General features: G+C 53.3%; 3 protein-coding genes across 3 annotated transcripts; all 3 read left to right on the plus strand.

The window, feature by feature from the left end:
- Window positions 1-2,474: 2,474 nt before the first annotated feature.
- Window positions 2,475-4,022, plus strand: NECHADRAFT_39564 (uncharacterized protein; the record flags this gene model as incomplete). The annotated part of the gene is made up of 1 exon (XM_003045458.1): window positions 2,475-4,022. One exon carries the CDS (start codon window positions 2,475-2,477, stop codon window positions 4,020-4,022), a length of 1,548 nt encoding a protein of 515 aa, XP_003045504.1.
- Window positions 4,023-6,707: 2,685 nt separating this feature from the next.
- NhNPS10 (uncharacterized protein) lies at window positions 6,708-10,813 on the plus strand (the record flags this gene model as incomplete). Its single annotated transcript, XM_003045459.1, has 1 exon — window positions 6,708-10,813. The coding sequence occupies one exon, from the start codon at window positions 6,708-6,710 to the stop codon at window positions 10,554-10,556; it is 3,849 nt and encodes a 1,282-aa protein (XP_003045505.1). The 3' UTR covers window positions 10,557-10,813.
- A 1,429-nt stretch (window positions 10,814-12,242) lies between these two features.
- Window positions 12,243-12,872, plus strand: NECHADRAFT_8620 (uncharacterized protein; the record flags this gene model as incomplete). The annotated part of the gene is made up of 1 exon (XM_003045460.1): window positions 12,243-12,872. A coding segment is annotated over one exon (630 nt), but the record flags the coding sequence as incomplete, so codon positions are not given.
- Window positions 12,873-13,052: the final 180 nt, after the last annotated feature.

Below are 13,052 nucleotides of genomic sequence, written 5' to 3' on the forward strand. Positions count from 1 at the left end.
ATGTGCTGCCGTCTGTAGCTGACCCCCTGATGCATGCCAAATCGCGTGTCCTCTTCCTGAGACGATCGAATTTTCCTCTTGGCTATTCAGTGGTGTGAGGTTCTGGCCAGAGCGTTGGAGGCTTGCGTCTTCCGATCGGTTGGGCCGTTTCCCAACACACACACTCGATCAGACAGGACATGGACATGGTGTGAAGGCTGCCCAAGTTTACAAGGAAGAACTGTACTCAAGAGGAAACTGGTCTGAGAACACCAACGACAACTCCCGGCTATTATGTGTCAGCACCTACAGTTATGTTCAAGACCTGGTTCAAGAACCTCACGGATAGAATGCCCCGAGATGATAGCCGCTAGTGCCTAAACATGAGACTCCAGAAAAAGTTGAAAAGGTCAGTTCATGCAGTCTCTCACGGCAAGATCTCCCCGGATCTAAATATCTTATCGCAGTCCCCAAAAGAAACAACCAAGCTAAAAGGTTCATGTCAGAACAAGCTCTTTGTGACACTACATAAAGACAAACGAGTTGGTAGTCAACCAGTCCGCGTGGTCGTCGAGGTCCGGTGCAGCGGGTTGTCGGGGGGTGCGAGGCGAGATTGTCGAACGATGGAGCCCCATCATGGGGATAAAACGGGAACCCATCTTCGTCTGTGGAGGAGGTGGTTTTTTGGGAGTTGCCTGCAATGGTAACCGTGTTGCCCGCAATGGCAAGTGGGAGAATCGTGAGGCCCGTCATGGTGGAGCACGTTGTTACGGCGCGGCATCTCACGCGACAGTTGATGGTGCCTGGATCTCGCATCTCGTGGTTTTGTCGAGGAGGAGCTTGGGGATGTTGGGTTGGCGAGAACGGGTGAGTATCCGATTGAAGGAGCTCAAGTATGACTCCAACCAAGCTTCTTTATGATCTCGTCTCTCTTACTTCTTCCTATGAGTCGTCTCATATCCGTTCTCGGACCGGGCAAAGCATCCCGGCCCGTTCCTGTTGAAAACCAGGGTCCCCCATCGAGATGGCCCCGTGATGCAGCCAATGTCGAGCTTCGACCATCTCAAGCGGAGTTTGTATAAGTAATAAAAATACTAAAAAGTCGAATGCCCAAGCCTTCTGGAAAGACTAGGTTCTCCTCTCTTCGCTGATTGAGTCGCTTGACACGGCTGCGGAATGCTTATTTCCTTGCAGCACGCGACGACGTGTAACATGGGGAGGAGACGAGATGAAAGGCCGTTGAGGGTTTTCGGGATCCAGTTCAAGTCGCCAGATCGAAGCTAAAGCAGCAGGTTTTTTTTTTTACTGTCCCTAGCCGGGCATCTCTCGCCCGAGGTCGGGACGGTGTCTCCGTTAGATGGGGTAGCTATTGAAGATGACTCGGTGTTACTGAGATTTGGTGATGGGACAAAGGTGAGCGGCGCATTACCTACCGGCAAGGGGAATAAGAGCCCGGCAGTAGGGACCAAATTTGGTAAGCAGATGATGACTCAGGCTATTAATCAACAGACCATCATTCCCCCTGTCCCTTGTCCAAGAAGGAAGAAAATCTTTTTTACAGAAGCTGCATGGAACAAACCACCGAAGCCAGTTCGCATGGCAATGATCAAAGTGGCGTTTTCCAAAAAGAAACACTCCACCCGCTGCAAAATCTTTCCCTTTGGCCACGGGCGGCTCAGGCCGATTGGTCACAATATGCGCTGAGCCTCACCTTTGAAGCGGCCAAGCCGTGCCACTACCGCGACCTAAGCTGCCACCCCTGGTCCCTTGGATTTTTCTAGCGGCTCGGGAGAGAAGTAGACGTATCAGAAAAACCTCTTTGCTAGGAAATCTCGCCATGTCCAACACACCCTACGGATGCGCCCTTCCAACATCTTGGGGTCTTTTTTTTTTGCCCCTCGGACATCTCCACACAAGCTCTCTAGCATCGACATCCCACGTCTTTGATCATCCCAGTTCAAGATGAAGAAGGGACGGAAAACAGGGGGATAAAGTGACAGGGGATTGAGGTGCACCTCTCCTCTAGAGGAAACCAGTCGCCGGCGCCGGGCCATGATGATGAGCACTCTGGACTCCAGACGGGGGCGAAACCATGGAAAACTCTTGGGCCACCCTCCCATCCATTCTCTTTCCCCATCACCCGTGGAGAAAGAATTTTTGCGCAATGGGCCCATGATGGATGGAGCCCTGGTCCCGAGATGTTGAGAGGTTTCCTCTCATATTTTTTACATAACAACCGTCCCTCCAACCCACTTGGTGCTTGCTTCTCCTCATTCCTATCCCGTCTCAGTCTTTCTCAGCTGTGGTTTGCCCTTTCGGCTCTGTCCTTTGAGCATATCTCGGACAAGCTCGTCATTTCGCCTCCTCCACGTCCATCTCGTCAAGCCTTGCCTCGGCTGACTACCTATTGTCAAACGGTCGCAGATCGAGAACCAACCCCTTGTTTCTCTGTTAATCATCGGCCTGTCATAGCACCCCTTCGAAAAACAGCAACCATGCTCCTCGAGTCATCATCCGACGAAAAGTCGCCTCGGGCGAGCAACGAGAAGAAGATCTCTCCCACTCGAGAGGATGTCGAGACTGGTGAGAGCGGTCTTGACCGTGGCATGAACTCTCGTCACCTTCAGTTCATCGCCATCGGTGGTACCATTGGAACTGGTCTCTTCCTCGGTGTTGGTCCTGCCCTAGCCAAGGCTGGTCCTGTCTCTCTCCTCATCGCCTTCTTGTTCATGGGTTCGGTCGTCTATGCTGTCATGGTCAGCTTGGGTGAGATGGCTTCGTATATCCCTATTGCCGGTTCCTTCACCTCGTACGCTGCTCGCTTTGTCGACCCTAGCATCGGTTTCGCCATGGGATGGATCTACTGGTTTAGTTGGTCCATCACATTTGCCCTTGAACTTACCGCCGCCGGAATGATTATCCAGTATTGGGACAGCAGCCTCAGCCTTGCCATCTGGATCGCCGTCTTCTGGGTCATCTTTACCGCTCTCAACTTCCTCCCTATCCGCTGGTTCGGTGAGGTGGAGATGTGGTTCTCCATGATCAAGGTTGTTACCATCATCGGCTTCATCATCTTCGCCATCTGCATCAATGCTGGTGTGGGTAAGGAGGGTTATCTTGGCTTCACTTACTGGAAGAACCCCGGCCCCTTCAACACTCACATGGATATCGAGGGTCCTACTGGCCGCTTCGTTGGCTTCTGGGCTGTCCTCGTCACTGCCGGATTCAGTTACCAGGGAACTGAGCTCGTTGGTGTCGGTGCTGGTGAGACGGCCAACCCCCGCAAGGCTATCCCCGAGGCCATCCGCTGGACCTTCTGGGGCATCTTTGGCCTGTTCATCGCCACCGTCTTCTTTGTCGGTCTCAACGTGCCCTCCAACGACCCAGCCCTCGACAGTGGTGCGACTGATGCCTCTGCCTCGCCTCTCGTCATCATGGCGGTTCGTGCTGGCGTGAGTGTTCTTCCTGACATCCTCAACGCCGTCCTCCTGACAGCTGTCCTCTCTGCCGCCAACTCCAACGTCTACTCGAGCAGCCGTATCATGGTGGCCCTGGCTGAGGATGGTCTTGCCCCTGCCTTCATGAAGCGCACCAACAAGTTCGGCACCCCTTACTTTGCCGTCGCTGCATGCTCTGTCCTGGGTCTTCTCGGTTTCATCAACCTCTCATCCAGTGGTGAGACCGTCTTCAACTGGCTGCTCAACATCAGCGCCACGTCTTGCTTCATCACCTGGGTCCTCATCAACGTCTGCCACATCCGATTCCAGAAGGTGATGCGTGTGCAGGGCATCCCTCGCTCCGAGCTGCCCTACCACGCTCCCTTCCAGCCTTACCTGTCATACTATGGCGCCTTCTTTGTCGCCCTCATCACCCTCACCTGCGGCTTCACCGTCTTCATCGAGTGGAACACTGGCGACTTTTTCTCCAACTATGTCAGCCTGATGCTGTTCTTTGTGGCCTACCTCGGACACAAGATTGTTCGTCGGACCAAGGTTGTGCCTCTTGCTGAAGTTGATCTTAGCAAGGGACGATCTGATATTTGAGTTGCTTTTGGAGTATGGGCGGACAAAAGTTAATGTTTTTGGCGCATTGATGTAATGTTGTAATAAGACGTGATGATATCGTTGGCGATCTGAATTTGTTTTCGCGTATTTGCCTCCCGTGATTTGTGCAAGTCGGGCCTCATCAACACCCCAAAGCATGGGTATTACCGGTCTAGGAAACAGTACCAGTATAGCCAACATGGCTTCATGCGACATTCGTGAACGGCATTCGTGAATAGCATTCGATGCGAGGACGGTCTATAAAGATGTGCGCTTCGTTCCATAGCAGATCACCACTCGGCAATGTCATGATGCCAAGAGCACACCTTCACTGGAAGGACTGTACCCTCGGCTCAAGGCTGCAACATCGCATCGGATCTGCAAAGTCATGTTAGATTCAGACTTGACTTGGTTGTGATGGTACTCACCTGTGCATCATGGCATCCATGCCTCACCATCTCGCAGCTTTGGCAGGCCATCTTACGAGAAACTGCAAGTTGAAGCTAATCATGTCGCTTGAGGGAAATAATTTGTTGGGAGATGGTTGGGGGGCTCGGCTGTTTATTATATTTTATTCGGTTTGAATCCAGAAAGAGATCCCGAAACTTCGCATGATGCTGGATCCATAGGCTCCATCCACGGCTATTTTTTTTAGGAAAGAATTCACGAGCTCAGCGCATGGTCGTAAGACAACAAGATATTTATTATCAATTTGATCATTTTCATGCCATTTACATAAGAAACATGTTGTCAATTGCAGACAAAGCGAACTCCCCGAAGCTTCATCCACGATACTCCCTCACGAATCCAACGTGCTCTCACACCATCTTCCTATTCAGGCAACCCTCAGCCAAGACAATCCAGGGACGCAATCCGGATAAAACAAGCTCTTTGCACGTCCAATGATTCGTCGGGCACACCACCCAATGTCTGTCCATTCTCCCCGACCGTCATGCATAGCGCATGCACGACGATCAATGTGGTAATGGTCGACGTGTGGTGGCGATGGGCCGACCCCCATGCCCTTCGGGTCGTCGGGGCCTATCAATATGATGGAGGATCAAGGGAATGATGATGCAATTTAGTTCCGTGACCTTGGTTTCACAGTTTTTTGGGGGTGATGAGTTGGCAACTTGCTGATAGAAGCGGTGTTGCATCTCGGTCAGCGCAAAGAGGAATGGGGGCATTCATTACACGATAGGTTGATCCTTGGAACGCGCCTTGCGAGATCCGAAGGCTGTCGCCTCCTCGCGTGAGAAGTATCCCAAATTGAAAGAAAGTTAATCACGCAATCGACATCCCGCGGATGTCAAGGTCTCGACGAGTCTGTATGTGGCACTTGTCATTCGGGGCAGGCAAGTTGTACGTCAACTCAGCTCGCGAGGACGAATCAACAAGTTCTCGTGACCAAGCCCCCGCGCAATTTTTCTATCAACCACATTAGACTATTCCACACAGACATACTCCAGACTCATTCTCATGAACTGATGATTCTCCTTGGCGTGGATGTTATTCTTGACATGGTGATCGGGACTCGAAGCCGATGCACACACGGGGAGTTCACGACTTACCCTACAACCAGGAGAAGCTGAACTGGGAAAAGCGCTTATTCAAACCCGACATCGGGAGCTTCCGATTGGTGCCCTGCACTGAACGCTAGAGACGCAAGGGGGATAGCGTTCTGAGACAAGAATGGCTTTCAAGCACGTGAAAGTGGCCCAGCCGTCTGGTTGGGAGGTTGTTTCACTGAAGGATCAGCCATGAACGGGAGGGCTTTTGCTTGGCACTGAAGCTGTTTGAAGATATTTCTTGAATGTCAGGTACTATGAAAATCATACTATAATCCCCCTTTCTAAATGACTATAATCATCTCTACTGCACAGAAACCACAAAGGTCCCTCTCCACCCCCCAAACGTGCTACGACCTTCTCCAGGGACACGATGGAGCCGATCCCCTCCCCCTCGAAAAACTGGCGGGCAGCTAAACCTGATTGGGACATAGGTCTAGCGGTATGGTTTCTGGTGGCGGCTCAGCTGCAACCCAATCACCAACCGCCAATTCCCGACGTGGGGGCTTTTTGCCAATCCAACATTGCCCTGATGGATGCACAATGGCCTTGATATTTCTCGCAGTTTGGTTGACCAGTCTCTGGTCGTGGCAAGTCCTGCGTTTATAAAGCATTGGTTGTGGAAGCAAGTTGAAGGGGATATCTGGAGTTTGACCAAGACACATATCTCCACTTGATCATCACCATCTCTTTTCCCGTTTGTGGGGACAAGATAAACTCGGATCTGGAAGTCAAAAGAAGCCTCTATCCCGCCATTGACCCCGCGAGAAGCTCTCCACGATCCGTTTCAAGCAATGGGAACCGTTTGAGACGTGACAGCTTCACCGGAAACCCCTCCGTACGCACTCAATTCCACGTGGTGTCTACACACTGGCAGACACACAAACCTGGACCCTTTCTCGTATCACCGGAAGCCTCCGCCTGTCCGCAATTAATTGTTGGGATCGGATCCAAGCATTAGTTTACCGGTCCCCGTCACCGACATCTTTTTTTGGAGTAACGCCTTGCAGATTGGTCGCGTGACCCACCCACCGCTTCTAAAAGATACAACTACCCGAGGCCCCTTCACATTTCTGTTCCCTTCTTGATACCCCCCCCAAGTCTTAGTCCTTTTATCATGACCATTATCGACATCAACAAGGACTTGGCTGCTCTGTTTGAGCAGCAGGCGGCTGCCACGCCTGATGCCGTGGCTCTTGAAGATGAGAAGAGATCGCTCACTTATGCCGAGCTCGACAGGGAGACGTGGGCTCTGGCTGAGCGACTGCGCAACCACGGTGTTGGTCGCGATGATCTCGTCGGTGTCCTGATGGGACGGAGTGCCGATTACGTGATTGCATCTGTCGCTGCTCTCCGCGCTGGTGGTGCCTTTCTCGTCCTCGAGGTGGCATATCCTCCAGGTCTTTTGCGAGATGTCATTGAGGATGCAAAGCCAACTGTCATCTTGACCCAGGTCGAGCACGCCAGCCACATCAAGTCTGATGTTCCCGTCATTGTTGTCGACCACCCCGACAAAGAGGCTAGAGGAGATATCACACCTCAATTGGACGAGAGACGTCCTTTACCCGAGGATGACGATGTTGAGAGGCTCGCCTTTGTCTCTTACTCTTCTGGTACTACTGGACAGCCCAAGGGTATCATGAACCCCCACAGAGCCGCAATCCGCTCATACGACCTGCGATTCGGCGTCAGCGACCTCAAGCCCGGTGATAGGGTAGCTTGCAACGTCTTTTTCATCTGGGAGATGCTGCGGCCTCTTTTGCGGGGTGCCACCACTGTCGCTATCCCCGACCACGCCAGCTATGATCCTGTTGCTCTTGTTGAGCTTCTCTCTTCGTGGCGCATCACCGATACCCTCATGACCCCGACACTTTTGGCCACTGTTCTTTCTCGACACCCTAAGCTTGGCGAGCGTCTTCCTCATCTTCGCTCATTGTGGCTCAATGGCGAGGTTGTTACCACCGACCTTGTTCGCCGTGCCGTTGACGCTCTCCCCAACGCCCGTCTTCTTAACGTCTACAGCGCTAGCGAAACCCACGAAACTGCAGTGGGTGATATCAAGACTTTTATCGACTATGACACAAGAGTCTGTCCTGTCGGTCCTCTCACCGACCCTGAGCACACTTACATCCTTGATGAGGCCGGCAACAGAGTTGGTCCCGGTGTAAGTGGTGAGCTGTACGTGGGTGGTGACCTCCTGGCAAGAGGATATCTCAACCTACCCGAGACCACTGCCAAGGCGTTCCAGTCGGATCCTTTCGACCCTGAAGCGGATGCGCGCATGTACAGGACTGGCGATCTCGCTAGATTGCTTCCTAGCGGACTTTTGGAGATCACAGGCCGCGTTGGAGGCATGATCAAGACTCGTGGTTACACTGTCCAGCCTGGCGCCGTTGAGAGCGCTATCCGAAAACACTTGGCTGTTCGGGACTGTGCAGTCATTGCCCACGGTGAGGGCTTGGAGAGACAGATTGTGGCATACATTGTCCGCGAACAGGGCGAGCCCAGAGATCGAACTATTCCCATCATTGATGAGTACGGACGCAGCCCGGTGGCTCGACGTGCTCTTTCAGATCACCTTGCTCACTACATGATTCCCCCTGTCTGGGTTGAGCTCGACGAACTCCCTACACATGGTGTTTCTGGCAAGACTGATCTCAAGGCTCTGCCTCCGCCACCATCTCCTCGGTCACCCAAGGCACCCCCGAAGAAGGAGCACAACATCAAGATCAAGATGGAGACCATCATCATGCTCTGGGCAGCATCTCTCAACATGCCCGCTAATGCCATCACACCGAAGCACGACTTTTTCGATCTGGGTGGTCACTCTCTGGCTCTTGCAGACCTTGCGAATCGACTTACCAGAACCTTTGGATTCCCTGTTCCTCTTGCGCCTTTGGCCGGAAACCCTACTCTCGAAGGACACCTCTCAGCAGTCAAGGCGGCTCGCGATGGACATACCGCTGCTGTGCAGGCTGATCTGCCAGCTGTTCTCCGCGCGGATTCAGCACTGCCTGAGGAGATTCAGTCAAATGGTACCCCGATGCGTGCTCTCAAGGACGCTGACACTATTCTTTTGACTGGTGTCACTGGATATCTTGGAGCTTTCCTTCTCAAGACCTTGGTTGACTCTACCGATGCTCACATCATCTGTCTCGTGCGATTCCCTGAACCCGTGGAGGACTGTGCACCGGCTGGTATGGCCCGAATCCGAAAGAACTTGATCGACCTGGGCGTTTGGGAGGATTATCTGCTGGAGCGCATGGAGATCTTGCCAGGGACACTCGCTAGGAAGCGTTTTGGTCTCTCGCCTGAAGCCTTTGACGAGCTGGCGACTCGGGTGCAAGTCATTGTGCACGCCGCCGCCACCGTCAACTTGGTGTATCCCTATGCTGCTCTGAGGAATGCCAACGTGGGAGGTACGAGGGAGATTCTGCGACTCGCAGGCCGCAGTGGAGCGACTGTTCATCATGTCTCTACTAACGGTGTTCTCCCCCCTTCCACAGAGGGCTGGTCTGAGGATGTTGTCATTGATATTGACGATGTCCCGACCAAGCTGCTGGATGGCTATGGTCAGACCAAGTGGGTTGCTGAGAAGCTCGTCTACGAGGCCGGCCGTCGAGGTATTCCTGTCCGGGTGTATCGACCTGGTACCATTACCGGTCACAGCCACTCTGGTTCGACGAACGCTTGGGATCTGATGAACGCCATCTTGGTTGAGTCATTGCAGCTCGGCCGTGCGCCGGATGTCGATGGATGGTTCCTAGAGATGACGCCTGTGGACTTTGTTAGCAAGGCCATTGTTACCCTCGCCAGCCACACAGATGATGAAGACCAGACTCTGTACCATCTAGGTGATCCTGCTCCTGTGTCCTCCAAGGACGTATTTGACTCCCTGGCCAAGATTGGCTACCAGACAGAGCCTCTTCCATGGGACGAATGGGTTGCTCTCTGGCATGAGAAGCGAGGCGACAGAAAGGGAGGCGACGACCCCTTCACTGTTGACATTCTCCGCGGTGGTATGCCCAACGTAGAGGTTCTCAAGTCTGTCATTGTGCTCAAGGATGGCAAGACACAACCAACCCTAGACAAGTACGAGGTGTTTAGACCCAAGATCGACGACGGTCTCTTGGAAATCTATACCCGCCACTTCTACGCACGAGGTTGGTTGCCTCGTCCTCCTAAACGCGCGCAGGTCAACGGTGTAGCCAAAAAGGCAAGCAAGGGCCGTCTGGCTGGAAAGGTTGCTGTCGTGACGGGTGCATCTTCTGGCATCGGTGCCGCTGTAGCTGCTGGCCTCGCCAAGGAGGGTGCGCACGTCGCCCTGGCAGCTCGACGCACCGAGGCCCTCGAAGGCGTCAAGAAGAAGATTGCTGTGCACGGAGGCAAGGTGCTGCTCCACAAGACGGACGTGACAGACAAGGCCCAGGTGGAGTCACTGATGAAGGAGGCGAGCGAGAAGCTGGGCCCTGTCGACATCCTTGTCAGCTGCGCGGGTGTCATGTACTTTACCATGATGGCCAACAACCAGACGGACGAGTGGGAGCGCACCGTCGATGTCAACTGCAAGGGTCTGCTACACTGCCTGTCGTCGACTGTGCCTGGCATGCTCTCCCGCGGCAGCGGCCACATCGTGGCCATCTCGTCGGATGCCGGCCGCAAGGTGTTTCCCGGTCTGGGCGTCTACTCTGCCAGCAAGTTCTTTGTCGAGGCGACTCTGCAGGCTCTGCGAGTCGAGACAGCTGGCTCCGGCCTCCGAGTGACGTCGATCCAGCCCGGAAACGTGGCGACGGACCTCCTGGGCATGTCGACGGACAAGGAGGCGCTCAAGAAGTACGGTGAGCCCACGGGCGCCAAGGTGCTGGAGCCTGAAGAAGTTGCGAGCTCGATCGTGTACGCCGTGTGCCAGCCTCCTCATGTGGCAGTCAACGAGGTTTTAATCGAGCCTCGGGATGAGCCTATCTAAGCGGGTTTAATTAATCTTTTTTTCATCTATGTATCTAGATTTCCTCCTGCATCAGGGATTTGTCTTTATTTTTCCTTTCTACGATATGATCGGATCATGATGATGTAGCTTAGCGACTCAACGGGCGTTGGATACAAGAATGGATGGAAATGGCAGGGGACATTTGGGTCTGGGCGTCTCAACACGCTCGGCGGAGATACTATATGTAAACCTATACCCCTTTTTTGAAGCTGAATAAGAAATTGAATTCTTACTGTAAAAATCTAGGGGAGCTTTCTCGCTTCAGGTGGAAATCTTTGCTCGCGTAGAAGAGAGAGACCGCCTCGCCTAGGAAGCAAGGAGAATGAATGTTAGCGCCAATGGAATAAAGATTCCCCCCTTGTCAAGGATCTACGGACGAAAAATATCCCTTGGACGACGGCGGGGGGGAAGCCTGAAACAAGGGCATCTTTTGTCTCGTTTCGCGTTGAAAGATGGGCATAGTTTTTCCATGGCTTAGAAAACGTTTATCTGGCAGATGGAGGATCCACTGGTTGACAGGGGGTTGAAGGAGGGGGAGAGGGAAGAGGGCATTGGGGATGAAGGTTTGGAGATTGAGTTTCAATTAAGAGACTGGGTTATTGTTGTATTGTGTTGATTAATGTTTGTTAGTTTGATCGAGGTAAAAGAGAAGAATGATGATGTGGTGGCAGTTGAAGGCATCACCGCTCTTCAACTCTGTTCCGGTATTTCCCTCTTCTCAAATCTAAGCGAATTTCCAACTCTTCCCTCGTTCCCTCGCGGAACAAAATTGACAAGATTCCCCTGGGCGGCGGCGGCCAAAGTTGAGGCTCAAACGCTGCATGTCGATGTTCCACCAATCGCCTGTGCGCCCCTTGCGCTGGCTCCAAACGCGCCGCGACAAGGGTCCGTGTTAGGATTTCCGGTGAGTCGGTGGGTTTAGATCTTGGCGGTGTCAGTCAGTGTTGATGGGGTGATTAGGATGAACTTGACACAGGTTATCGACATGGTCAAATTGTTAATGCCGATGAGACTGTAAACGAAACGTGATGTGAGCTGATGTGTTTATGCAAACTGTTTGGTTTGTAGATATCATGTTTGGACGATTTTTAACGTCTAAAGAGACAATTGAGAACCTGGTCATCATTGACAACTGCCCTGTTAAGCTTGACTGCAATTGACTGCATTGAGCTCCTCCACTCTCGGCCGGCGCTTGTCCATCCAGAGCTGCCAAACCCCCGGCCTCCCATTGCCGCCACCGGCCTCGGTTCCTGGTCCCCCAAGGACCGGGGGTTAGACGTCCTTGCTCATTGTCTCTCCCCTGGAAGCGGAGATGGAGACCAGATGCAGGAACCCTCCCCCGGCAGGACGGCCGTATATCAACTCGACGATGCCCTCTTTCTCAAGTCTTCTTTCTTCAGCCTCTCTCTCCAAGGACCTCGAAGGACCAGATTATCCATTCATTTTATTGTGTTTTCTTGTACGTTTTTGTACATCCTTTCATTCTCATACCTTTCGTTTCGAGCCTTGACGGCCGTTCATTTACAACAATAACTCAACATTTGCTTCGTGCTCTTGAGCCTTTATTCAATCAACCTACCACTCATTAAAAAAACACAAACATCTGGTCCAAGAGACTTCTATTATATCACAATACTCAACAAAACCGCCAAAATGAAGTACGCTGCTGCTCTCACCCTCATCCCCCTCGTCGCCGCCCACGGCTTCGTCCGCTCTCCCCCTCCCCGCAAGCCCGGTGATGCCTTCAAGGCCGCCTGCGGTGAGCAGCCCTTCTACCAGCAGAGCTCCGACATCAACGGCAACGTCCAGGGCATCTTCCAGGTTGTCGGCACCGGCGCCGACTCCGCCAAGTGCAACCTTTGGCTGTGCAAGGGTTTCCAGGCGGATGACAACACCGAGAACGTCCAGACCTACTCTCTGGGTCAGGAGATTGACTTTGACGTCAACATTGCCGCTCCTCACACCGGCTATGCCAACGTTTCCGTTGTCAAGACCAGCTCCAACACTGTCATTGGCGAGCCCCTGATCGAGTTCTCCAACTACGCCTCCAACGCTGGTGTTGACGCCAACAACACTGCTTTCAGCGTTACCCTCCCCTCCAGCCTTGGTGGTGACTGCACCACTGCTGGTGACTGCGTTCTCCAGTGGTTCTGGGACGCTCCCGATATCGACCAGACCTACGAGTCTTGCGTCGACTTTGTCGTCGGTTCCGGCTCTGGCTCTGGCAACAGCGGTTCTTCCCCCTCTGCCCCTGCTGCTTCCGCCCCTGCCGCCCCCGCCCCTGCTGCTTCCACCCCCGCTGCTACTCAGGCTCCCGCTCCCACCACTCTCGTGGCCGTGACCGCTTCCACCGAGGCCCCCGCTGCCACTGCTGCTCCCGACACCGGTGCCGAGGAGCCCGTTGACGACGACGAGGAGTGCCCTGCTGATGACGAGGAGCCCATCGACGATGAGGAGCCTGTCGATGATGAGGAG

This window comes from Fusarium vanettenii (assembly GCF_000151355.1).
Source record: "Fusarium vanettenii 77-13-4 chromosome 4 genomic scaffold NECHAsca_19_chr4_3_0, whole genome shotgun sequence".
Taxonomy (NCBI): Eukaryota; Fungi; Ascomycota; class Sordariomycetes; order Hypocreales; family Nectriaceae; genus Fusarium; species Fusarium vanettenii.